At 38.4% G+C, this 12810-nt stretch overlaps 1 protein-coding gene across 3 annotated transcripts in view; it reads right to left on the bottom strand.

Moving 5' to 3' along the window:
- The window catches only part of FOCAD (focadhesin), a 315881-nt gene that overhangs the window by 269726 nt on the left and 33345 nt on the right, over positions 1-12810 (bottom strand). For all 3 annotated transcript variants that reach the window (XM_017949827.3, XM_021927475.2, XM_031654276.1), the window contains exons 2-4: positions 12434-12522; positions 9644-9718; positions 7401-7555 (exon numbers count right to left, since the gene is read on the bottom strand). In XM_017949827.3, coding sequence (XP_017805316.2) covers positions 7401-7555; positions 9644-9718; positions 12434-12490 — 287 coding nt within the window. In that variant the 5' untranslated portion in view covers positions 12491-12522. The remainder of the gene's footprint in view (positions 1-7400; positions 7556-9643; positions 9719-12433; positions 12523-12810) is intronic.

Raw genomic sequence — 12810 nt, 5'->3', positions numbered from 1 at the left:
TTTCATCATGTTGGCCAGGCTGGTCTCGAACTCCTGACCTCAGATGATCCACCTGCATCAGCCTCCCAAAGTGCTAGGATTATAGGACTTACACCACATCCGGCATCTTTCCACAAATTGATAATTACAGCTGTACTCCATCTCCACTGAAGGCAGGGAAAAAACTTAAGTACTCAGCCCGATGATACTGTAATAAAGGTGAGTGAAAAACACTAGAAAAACAAGCAGCTCCACAGAGGAGAAGGGAGGCTTGGTGAGAGGTGAGTAAAGGGGGCAAAAGCCCAAATGATTCGAAGCAGTCAAAAATTAGGACATACAGATCAAGACAATTTCTTGAAGCAAAGAGTAACAACTCTTTTTCAGGGAGTATTTTATAACAGAGGCTCACTGGTTCAAACATGGTCCTGTTTGACCATCTCTGAATGGATCCCTCTTATTCCTTATTATCCCATTACCTCAGCCTGTAAATGGACTAAATACAGTCATACCAAACAAATTCAAAGAACAAAATATTATTAACTTGGAATAATCAAGGGGAAGACATCCCTAAATCACAAAATATTTGAGAAATAAGTGCCATTATTTTCTAATGCACTAATGCCAAGGGCTGGCCAAGTAATGTCACTACAATGTATAAACTGTACCACTGTGGAAGAATCATTGCTTATGGACAATCTTCTTTCTTAAAATGTCAGGAATCGGAGGGGTGCCCAAGATGGCCAAATAGGAACAGGTCCAGCCTCCAGCTCCCACCGTGAGTGACACAGAAGACGGGTGATTTCTGCATTTTCAACTGAGGAACCAGGTTCATCTCACTGGGGCGTGTTGGACAGTCAGTGCTGGTCAGCGGGTGCAGCTGAACCAGGGGGTGCAGCCCGACCAGCGAGAGCTGAAGCAGGGCGAGGCATTGCCTCACATGGGAAGCGCAAGGGGGAAGGGAATTCCTTTTCCTAGCCAAGGGAAACTGAGACACACAACACCTGGAAAATCAGGTAACTCCCACCCTAATACTGTGCCTTACCAAGGGTCTTAGAAAACGGCACACTAGGAGATTATAAACCACACCTGACCCAGAGGGTCCCACGCTCACAGAGCCTCCCTCATTGCTAGCACAGCAGTCTGAGATCTAATTGCAAGGTGGCAGCGAAGCTGCAGGAAGGGCTCCCGCCATTGCTGAGGCTTAAATAGGTAAACAAAGCACCCAGGAAGCTCGAATTGGGTGGAGCCCACCGCAGCTAAAGGAGGCCTGCCTGCCTCTATAGACTCCACCTCTGGGGACAGGGCATAGCTAAACAAAAAGCAGCAGAAACCTCGGCAGATGTAAATGTCCCTGTCTGACAGCTTCGAAGAGAGCAGTGGTTCTCCCAGCATGGAGGTTGAGATCTGAGAACGGACAGACTGCCTGCTCAAGTTGGTCGTACCCTGAGTAGCCTAACTGGGAGACATCCCCCACTAGGTGCAGACCAGCACCTCACACCTCACACTGCTGGGTACACCTCTGAGACGAAGCTTCCAGAGAAAGAATCAGACACCAACACTCGCTGTTTAGCAATATTCTATCTTCTGCAGCCTCTGCTGCTGATACCCAGGCTAACAGGGTCTGAAGTGGACCTCAAGCAAACTCCAACAGACCTACAGCTGAGGGTGCTGACTGTTAGAAGGAAAACTAACAAACAGAAAGGACACCCACACAAAAACGCCATCAGTACGTCACCATCATCAAAGAACAAAGGCAGATAAAACCACAAGGATGGGGAAAAAGCAGTGAAGAAAAGCTAGAAATTCAAAAAATCAGCACGCATCTCACCCTCCAAAGAAACGCAGCTCATCGCCAGCAACGGAACAAAGCTGGATGGAGAATGACTTTGATGAGTTGAGAGAAGAAGGCTTCAGTCAATCAAACTTCTCAGAGCTAAAGGAGGAACTACGTAACCAGTGCAAAGAAACTAAAAACCTTCAAAAAAGAATGGATGAATGGATAGCTAAGATAATCAATGCAGACAAGACCTTAAAGAACTGATAGAGATGAAAACCATGACCGCGAGAACTATGCTGACAAATGCACAAGCCAGTAACTGACTCGATCAACTGGAAGAAAGAGTATCGAGTGATTGAAGATCAAATGGAGAAATAAAAATGAAGTGAAGAAGTGTAGAGAAAAATGCGCTCGTGAACTCGAAGCCTCCAAAATATGGGATGCATTAACCACCAAATCTATGTCTGATTGGTGTGCCTGAAAGTGAGAAAATGGAACCAAGTTGGAAAACACTCTGCAAGGATATCCGGGAGAACTTCCCCAGCCTAGTAGGCAGGCCATTCCAAGTCAGGAAATACAGAGAGCATCACAAAAGATACTCCTTGAGAAAAACAGCTCAAGACACATAATTGTCCAGATTCACCAAAGTTGAAATGAAGGAAAAAATTTTAAGAGACATACTTAGAGAAGGGAGGGTTACACAAGGGAAGCCCATCAGAATAACAGCAGAATATAGGCAGAAGCTCTACAAGCCAGAAGAGAGTGGGGGCCAATAGACAACATTCTTAAAGAAAAGAATTTTCAACCCAGAATTTCATATCTAGCCAAGAAGAAATAAAATCCTTTACAGATAAGCAAATGCTTAGAGATTGTCACCACCAGGCCTGCCCTACAAGAGATCCTGAAGGAAGCACTAAACATGGAAAGGAAAAACTGGTACCAGCCATTGCAAAACTATGCCAAAATGTAAAGACCATAGATGTTAGGAAGAAACTGCATCAACTAACGAGCAAAATAACCATAAAATATCATAATGACAGGATCAAGTTCACACATAACAATATTAACCTTAAATGTAAATGGATTAAATGGTCCAATTAAAAGACATAGACTGGAAAATTGGATAAAGAGTCAAGACCCATAAGTTTGCTGTATTCAGGAGACCCATCTCACATGCAGAGACACACATAGGCTCAAAATACAGTGATGGAGGAAGATCTACCAAGCAAATGGAAAACCAAAAAAGCAGGGGTTGCAATCCTAGTCTCTGATAAAACAGACTTTAAACCATCAAAGATCAAAAGAGACAAAGAAGGCCATTACATAATGGTAAAGAGATCAATTCAACAGGAAGAGCTAACTATCATAAATATATATGCACCCAATATAGGAGCACCCAGATTCATAAAGCAAGTCCTTAGAGACTTACAAAGAGACTTAGACTCCCATACAATAATAATGGGAGATTATAACACCCCACTATCAACATTAGACAGTTCAACGAGACAGAAAGTTAACAAGGATATCCAGGAATTGAACTCATCTCTGCACCAAGCGGACCTAATAGACATCTACAAAACTCTCCACCCCAAATCAACAGAATATACATTCTTCTCAGCACCACATCACACTTATTCCAAAATTGACCACACAGTTGGAAGTAAAGCACTCCTCAGCAAATGTACAAGAACAGAAATTATAACAAACTGTCTCTCAGACCACACTGCAATCAAACTAGAATTCAGGACTAAGAAACTCAATCAAAACCGCTCAACTACATGGAAACTGAACAACCTGCTCCTGAATGACTACCGGGTACATAACAAGATGAAGGCAGAAATAAAGATGTTCTTTGAAACCAATGAGAACAAAGATACAACATACCAGCATCTCTGGGACACATTTAAAGCAGTGTGGAGAGGGAAATTTATAGCACTAAATGCACACAAGAGAAAGCTGGAAAGATCAAAAATTGACACGCTAACATCACAATTAAAAGAACTAGAGAAGCAAGAGCAAACACATTCAAAAGCTAGCAGAAGGCAGGAAATAACTAAGATCAGAGCAGAACTGAAGGAGACAGAGACACAAAAAACCCTCCAAAAAAATAAATGAATCCAGGAGTTGGTTTTTTGAAAAGATAAACAAAATTAATAGACCGCGAGCAAGACTAATAAAGAAGAAAAGAGAGAAGAATCAAATAGACGCAATAAAAAAATGATAAAGGGGATATCACCCCCGACCCCACAGAAATACAAACTACCATCAGAGAATACTACAAACACTTCTACGCAAATAAACTAGAAAACCTGGAAGAAATGGATGATTTCCTGGACACTTACACTCTCCCAAGACTAAACCAGGAAGAAGTTGAATCCCTGAACAGACCAATAGCAGGCTCTGAAATTGAGGCAATAATTAATAGCCTACCAACCAAAAAAATTCAGGACCAGACGGATTCACAGCCAATTCTACCAGAGGTACAAGGAGGAGCTGGTACCATTCCTTCTGAAACTATTCCAATCAATAGAAAAAGAAGGAATCCTCCCTAACTCATTTTATGAGGCCAACATCATCCTGATACCAAAGCCTGGCAGAGACACAACAAAAAAAAAGAGAATTTTAGACCAATATCCCTGATGAACATCTACGCAAAAATCCTCAAAAAATACAGGCAAACCGAATCCAGCAGCACATCAAAAAGCTTATCCACCATGATCAAGTGGGCTTCATCCCTGGGTTACAAGGCTGGTTCAACATATGCAAATCAATAAACATAATCCAGCATAAAAACAGAACCAAAGACAAAAACCACATGATTATTCCAATAGATGTTGCCAGAAAAGGCCTTTGACAAAATTCAACAGCCCTTCATGCTAAAAACTCTCAATAAATTCAGTATTGATGGAACGTATCTCAAAATAATAAGAGCTATTTATGACAAACCCACAGCCGATATCATACTGAATGGGCAAAAACTGGAAAAATTCCCTTTGAAAACTGGCACAAGACAGGGATGCCCTCTCTCACCACTCCTATTCAACATAGTGTTGGAAGTTCTGGCCAGGGCAATCAGGCAAGAGAAAGAAATCAAGGGTATTCAGTTAGGAAAAGAAGAAGTCAAATTGTCCCTGTGTAGAGATGACATGATTGTATATTTAGAAAACCCCATTGTCTCAGCCCAAAATCTCCTTAAGCTGATAAGCAACTTCAGCAAAGTCTGAGGATACAAAATCAATGTGCAAAAATCACAAGCATTCTTATACACCAGTAACAGACAAACAGAGAGCCAAATCATGAATGAACTCCCATTCACAATAGCTTCAAAGAGAATAAAATACCTAGGAATCCAACTTACAAAGGATGTAAAGGACCTCTTCAAGGAGAACTACAAACCACTGCTCATTGAAATAAAAGAGGACACAAACAAATGGAAGAACATACCATGCTCATGGATAGGAAGAATCAATATCGTGAAAATGGCCATACTGCCCAAGGTAATTTATAGATTCAATGCCATCCCCATTAAACTGCCAATGACTTTCTTCACAGAATTGGAAAAAACTACTTTAAAGTTCATATGGAACCAAAAAAGAGCCCACATTGCCAAGACAATCCTAAGTCAAAAGAACAAAGCTGGAGGCATCACGCTACCTGACTTCAAACTATACTATAAGGCTACAGTAACCAAAACAGCATGGTACTGGTACCAAAACAGAGATATAGACCAATGGAATAGAACAGAGTCCTCAGAAATAATACCACACATCTACAGCCATCTGATCTTTGACAAACCTGAGTAAAACAAGAAATGGGGAAAGGATTCCCTATTTAATAAATGGTGCTGGGAAAATTGGCTAGCCATAAGTAGAAAGCTGAAACTGGATCCTTTCCTTACTCCTTATATGAAAATTAATTCAAGATGGATTAGAGACTTAAATGTTAGACCTAAAACCATAAAAACCCTAGAAGAAAGCCTAGGTAATACCATTCAGGACACAGGCATGGGCAAGGACTTCATGTCTAAAACACCAAAAGCAACGGCAACAAAAGCCAAAATTGACAAATGGGATCTCATTAAACTAAAGAGCTTCTGCACAGCAAAAGAAACTACCATCAGAGTGAACAGGCAACCTACAGAATGGGAGAAAATTTTTGCAATCTACTCATCTGACAAAGGGCTAATATCCAGAACCTACAAAGAACTCAAACAAATTTACAAGAAAAAAACAAACAACCCCATCAAAAAGTAGGCAAAGGATATGAACAGACACTTCTCAAAAGAAGACATTCATACAGCCAACAGACACAAGAAAAAATGCTCATCATCAGTAGCCATCAGAGAAATGCCAATCAAAACCACAATGAGATACCATCTCACACCAGTTAGAATGGCAATCATTAAAAAGTCAGGAAACAACAGGTGCTGGAGAGGATGTGGAGAAATAGGAACACTTTTACACTGTTGGTGGGACTGTAAACTAGTTCAACCATTGTGAAAAACAGTATGGCGATTCCTCAAGAATCTAGAACTAGAAATACCATTTGACCCAGCCATCCCATTACTGAGGATATACCCAAAGGATATAAATCATGGTGCTATAAAGACACATGCACACGTATGTTTATTGCAGCACTATTCACAACAGCAAAGACTTGGAATCTACCCAAATGTCCATCAGTGACAGACTGGATTAAGAAAATGTGGCACATATACACCATGGAATACTACGCAGTCATAAAAAAAGATGAGTTCATGTCCTTTGTAGGGACATGGATGCAGCTGGAAACCATCATTCTTAGCAAACTATCACAATAACAGAAAACCAAACACCGCATGTTCTCACTCATAGGCGGGAATTGAACAACGAGATCACTTGGACACAGGAAGGGAAACATCACACACGGGGGCCTATTGTGGGGAGCAGGGAGGTGGGAGGGATAGCATTAGGAGATATACCTAATGTAAATGATGAGTTAATGGGTGCAGCACACCAACATGGCACATGTATACATATGTAACAAACCTGCACATTGTGCACATGTACCCTAGGACTTAAAATATAATAATAATAATTTAAAAAAAAAGGTTGCACGGAAAATGTTTGTTGAATGATTACCAATAACGAAGTTTTATTATCATTTTTATCCAAGGGCACTGTATTTCATTACGTCTATACCCACTCCTGTGTTTATTTTTGGGGTTTGTGTGACAGTATTATGTTCTTTGAAAACTAAATAAGAAAAAATTTGAAAAAATAAATATTTTCAGTGGGCTAAAAAAAAAAAAAAAAAGTCAGGAATCTGCATTGCATTTTTGAATTATAAACTATTTAGCTATGTTCATCTTAAAAAGAGCAACGACAAATTTAAGTACAGCCCCAAAACTTAAGTACTACAAATGACCACAAATTCCAAAACTGTAGGATTTAAATTAACATGATCTTTTCATATATGAAACAGCAACTGCATGACATTTTAAGAGCAAGAAAAACAACTGGCAAGTAGGATGAATGCTGACTCTTAATAGGTATTTAGTGAATTTTTTGTCCTAAAAACTTAAATCATTAACTGATTTAAATCATAAATGTCAGTTATGATTAAAACTTAAATCATAACTGACCAAACACTGAGGGAAATGTACCTGGTTGATGGAATCAGATTGAGTATCCCATTGAGAACATAGCTGAACTCTGCATGATCCTGAGCAACGAGTGCCACCAGACCTTCACAGCAGGCTGTTCGAACCACTACATTGTCACTGCAACACTTCTCCCACAGCAAGTTCAAAGCAGGAGTCTGAAACCAAACCAGTGATTAGAAGACAATTCTGATGAACAGCAAACACACACACACCTTCGGTCATTCATCAATGAGTAATTTGTTCACAGTAGGCTAGCTTTCCTTTATAAAGATGATGCTGTTGTCACTCTGTTCCTAGAATAAAATGAAGTCAATTTTCCAAGAGAGGTAATGGAGGTAACAGCAACTCTGTCTCACCTGGCATCATCGCTGTAAAACAAGGCTGGCTGCAGGCAGAGGTATGACCCGAGTTCAAGCGACACAACAAAGCTGAGACTTGGCTCTAGCACGCTGCTCTAACCAAACCATTTAACCAGACACTAATAGTATCAGTATATCAGTTAGTCTAAGTTGAACTCCAAATAATATTTATGCCATAAGCCTTCAATTACAATAACAGTTATTTTCAGAAAATGTTCCTGCTCTCCTACCACCAGCCTCTATCACCTACATATACCTCACCACCACCCACAATGCCCCTGCCACAATTTCTTGAATTCTAATATGGGCCCAGATATAAAAGACAGAAGTAAGACAGGCAACCAGCAAGCTGCTCATTCCATGGCTAACAACAACAACAAAAAAAAGCCTAGGAAAACTGCTTGCCCAAGAAGGAAACTGACTTTTCCCCCCACACACTGTGACTCTGTCTTCACTGACAGAAAAGCATGAGAAGGACATATAAGTAAATATAAGTTTTCATTTTAGAATGTGTTGCGAGAAGTCAGGGGCCCCGAACAGAGACATTGAGACATGAGAATTGCTTGAATCCAGGAGGCAGAAGTTACAGTGAGCTGAGATCGCGCCACTGCACTCCAGGCTGGACAACAGAGCCAGACTCTGTCTCCAAAAAAAAAAAAAGAAAAGAAAATCAACATCATTTGTACCCATTTTCCCTCTGTAGCTGGCTGAGAATCTATTCTATCTTAGCATCCCACTATTAAAATAACAATACAGTTAACAATCACTACAGGAAGGAAATATTTATATTCTACTTCTCCTTTTATTCAGAAAGACATTGTGTTCAACTGTACTGACAATATCAAAGGGTTCTAAATACCATCCCTCTATTATTACACCAGAAAAACAAAACAAACAAATAAATAAACTGCTGCCTCAGGTAAGACTGTGTAAGCATTCATTTTTAGTAGAAGAGGAAACAGTTACAGGTATTTGACATTCAATAAATCCTGGCAGTTTAAGTAAAACCACTAGATCTTCTCAAAGTACACAATGTGATTATAGGCAGGATTAAGATCAGAGTTCTCAGAAAACCTAATTTATATGACTACATACAAACACCAGACAAATGCCAATTAGTGAAGTGTGTCCTACACTTACTTCAACATGTCTGCAGAAGCAATAAAGAAATGTAACTTGGAGCAGCTAATCAAAAAGAATGTGAGAAAAAGGAAATCAATTTATTTCTGCTGTGAAAAAAAAAGAATCTTATTTCCATCACTTATGTTCCCTATAGAGGACACCTGAGAACACCTCTCTTAAGAAGAGTTTCCCAACTAGCAGGTCAAAATACACAATGTTGATCAAACAAACCCCAAGTGGTATATCTCAGTAAGCTGGCATTGCTTCAACTCTGAGCATTTACCTGCTGTTTGTGTAAGATGGAATTTTTCAGCTTTGACTGTCAATGTATGACCTTTCCAACCAAGAACTCACAGCTGGGGCTGAGCTGAAGCATGAGAAATCTACATCCAAACAGAGCCACTCTGTTCATTCTCTTCATTACCCAAATGATTTCCTCAGAGATAACTCTATCAGTCTTCTCTAAAGCATGCCTTCTCTCATTCCATCCATATTGTTTTTCATCAATAGTAGTAAGAATACTCCTCTCCAGCCCCTCCCTCCATTTCTCATTCCTAGAGTGTGTTTTAATAAATTTAAAACTTTTTTATTGCTATACACTAAAAAGACAAACAAATTATCAAAAAAGACAATGAAGTTCTCACAGTTCAAAAACATTTCTACTGTAATCTGAACTATCAGGGAAACAAGACAGGTGCATATGTGATCCAGCTAGTAGCAATCTTATCTGAAGAAAATTAAAGCATAAAGTTAAACACAGACCTGATTTGAAGATTGGTGAATCTTTTCTGAAAAACCATTTTCCTTTAGGACTGCAGCAATAAGATGACCCACAGCCTAAAAAACAAATAAAATTAATGAACACAGTCCCTTAGAAGTTATTTCCAAATATCAATACTAGTTAATATGAGTATATCAGGTAGTCAATTGGGAATAAATAAAATTCCCATTTACTAAGTGTGTGCTATGTAGAAGGCATTGAATTAGGCACTCCACATGCATAATTTCTAACCTTCAGAATAGTTCTCAAAGTAGGCATATCTATCCCAGGTTACCAATAAGCAACTATAGTGCATAGAGGTTAAGAAAACTGCCAGATTTTTGGTTCAAATTGCTGTCAGTCTCAGAAGATAACTTGAGATTGCTTACTCCATTAAAACATGAGTGAGAAACCCCATAGTTTTTAAAATCATCTTTGCACTGAAATGAAATCCATCATGCTTCATCACATCGTTAACGAATATGAAGAAAACTCGTCTTTATGACTATAGCACAAACAGACGTGAATCAATAGGGCTTCCCTCCACCACCACCCTTCTCCCTCCTGTAGGCCATATAATTTTGATTCCTTTATCATTTTTATAGGTTTCAGCCCTTAAATTCAATTTAAATATAAGCTTTCAGTCTCATAAATCTCTAAAGTTTTCCCATATCCTGCTTTAGTCAAAAAACCCAAAATTAAATTCAAGTCTCTTAAAGGAGTGCTGGTTATATAAAGACATAAATATCATTACCTCCTACTACCTCAACTTTATTCCCCTAGTTCTTCAGCACTACCCAGCACTACAGTCTTAGAGCCAATAGGCTAGTAACAATCATTGCCATTCTGTGTACGGGTTGGAAAAAACTTCACTATTCCAACAACTGTCCAGCCTGCACTTGGGACCAAATTACAGTATAGCTGTGAATAGCTGCCAGTTCTGCAAAGTCTCCAGAATAGCTCAAATAAAAACACAGCACCCACTCCTTCCTCATTTTTCTCTTTGTATTTCACACATTGGAAATGATTTAAGACCACAGTGCTTGTGGTCTAGTTTTGCAATATAAGTCACTCATGTACATGAATATTAAGTTTAGTCCAACTTACTGTCTCTTATCTCCTAGTAAAAGGAATAGTAACAAGAACTGAGCGCCCATGGATAGGCTGAGCTCCTGTTTTACAAAATATACCATATTTCACTGAATGTAACTGACCAGGAATTGCAAGTTGCACCATTATACTGTGTACCCCACTAAGAAAGAAAAAAGGCTGCCAATTAGTCTATGATATACAATGTTTCTTATAAGTTAGAATTTTGGTTTTATAGTCATACAAGAGTTCTTTTAGACTCATGTAGAAAATCATGCCCAAGTTCACAAATGTGCAGGCAATACCAACTGTATCTCAACTGCTGCCATCAATTACTAGAGGCAATTCAATTTCAAAGATGTTAAAATCTGAAAAAAAATGTGTGTGAATCAATGAAATATGGTGCTAATATTGAGCAGTAGTTACAGAAGAACAATAAGAAATATTTGCAAAGGACAGGACACAATCACAAGAACCTAACAAAACCAATATGAAACACAACAGCGACAAAGAAAAAACTATAGTTCATATTTAGAAAAATAACTAAAAGAAAAGAAGCTTAATTCCCCATTCCCCACCAGATTCAATTTCTCTAACATACTCTTCACTTCATCTTCTAACAAATCAGAGATATTAGCCTAAACTGATTTTTTAAACCACAAAACCCAAGGATAAATCAGCCTACATTGCTACTTAAGTGTTCCATAACAGCATTCAAATAGACATCCTATGCTAAATTATATATATAAATATATATATACACTTTTCACCTAATTTAACAGTAACATATATGGGCATTTATTTCTTGTTTGTCTATGCTAACAAAGAGACTCCAGGCACAGAAAAATCAAACTGCGAACAGTATCCTCCAAGCCTTCATCTTCTTCTTCATGGTAAGGACCTGTAGGATATGACTCCAACCCAGCCAGGTAGAAGGGAATCTTGCATAAGGAGTGTTCTACTCCTCATGGAAGGGTTCCCCACTACCCAGCTAAGTCAATTCCCACAGCAGACATCTCCGAAGTTAACTGTTGAAAGTATCCAAGGCGCTGTACGTTGTTAAGTCTTCAAGATGGCTTCTGCTGATCTGTTAGCTTTACTCTCACAAGAAAAGACAATAAGCTATTATGATACCTTGATTAACCAGAATGTTTCTAGTTACCTAAAGGCTAACCAGAAAGCCATCTTTGTTTTAACCATTTAACTATTGAAAAGCTCTTTAAAGTTATCACAATCTCCTATCTTAGTACATACATCAAATTTTTTAATCCAGGATATTTTACTTATTAAATGTCATTATTATAAAACTCTATATAAGGGGTAGGATATGTCTTCTTAAATATTAATCCCTCATGCTCTGTGGAAATATAACTATTTACCTCTGTTCCCAATAATTATAGGCCAAAAAACAAACAAACAAACAAACAAGCATATTCAGGGGCCTACTAGTTAATCAAGGTTTTATTATCGCTAGGAAGAAAAGTATGATATATAAACAGAAGCTGAGATTGATTAGTTTCAAATATTTGCTTTCCTATGTCAAATATATATTTTCAAATTAACTCATAAAAGCTGCTTCATAAAATAATATAAATCTCTACATGTAGAATAAAATATTTAATGTTAAATATATAAAGTTCAGTTAACAATCCACAGAACAGGTTTATTTGTTACCATGAGCAAAAATAAACAAACAAAATTACCTGTGATTGGATAAGAGAATTTGGAAATTCAAACCTTTTCCTGATATCATCTGACATTTTTGCTTCTCTTACATGTATGTATGCAGCTTCTGTAACCAAAACAAAAGAATATTTGTTAGTCTTCCAACTGGTCTGAATTGGAGCTCCAATTAATTATTCCTCAAATAATGTGAACGTAATCCATTCCAAAGACAACAATGGAAATAAAGCACTGGGCTCTGCAGAGTAATCCTTGGAATAACTTCATTGTCATTCAGCACTCAAATGTCATGATTGATAAATAAACTAAAAATGCCCAACAGCTTTTGGTTTTTCCCATGAGAGCTAACCCTGAAAAAGATGAATTTGCACTACGGAAATGAAAAAACTATCCAAAA

This window comes from Papio anubis, chromosome 13 (genome assembly GCF_008728515.1).
Source record: "Papio anubis isolate 15944 chromosome 13, Panubis1.0, whole genome shotgun sequence".
Lineage (NCBI taxonomy): Eukaryota > Metazoa > Chordata > Mammalia > Primates > Cercopithecidae > Papio > Papio anubis.
Note: the sequence above shows the minus strand (reverse complement) of the source record. Positions and strands in the feature narration are given on the sequence as shown.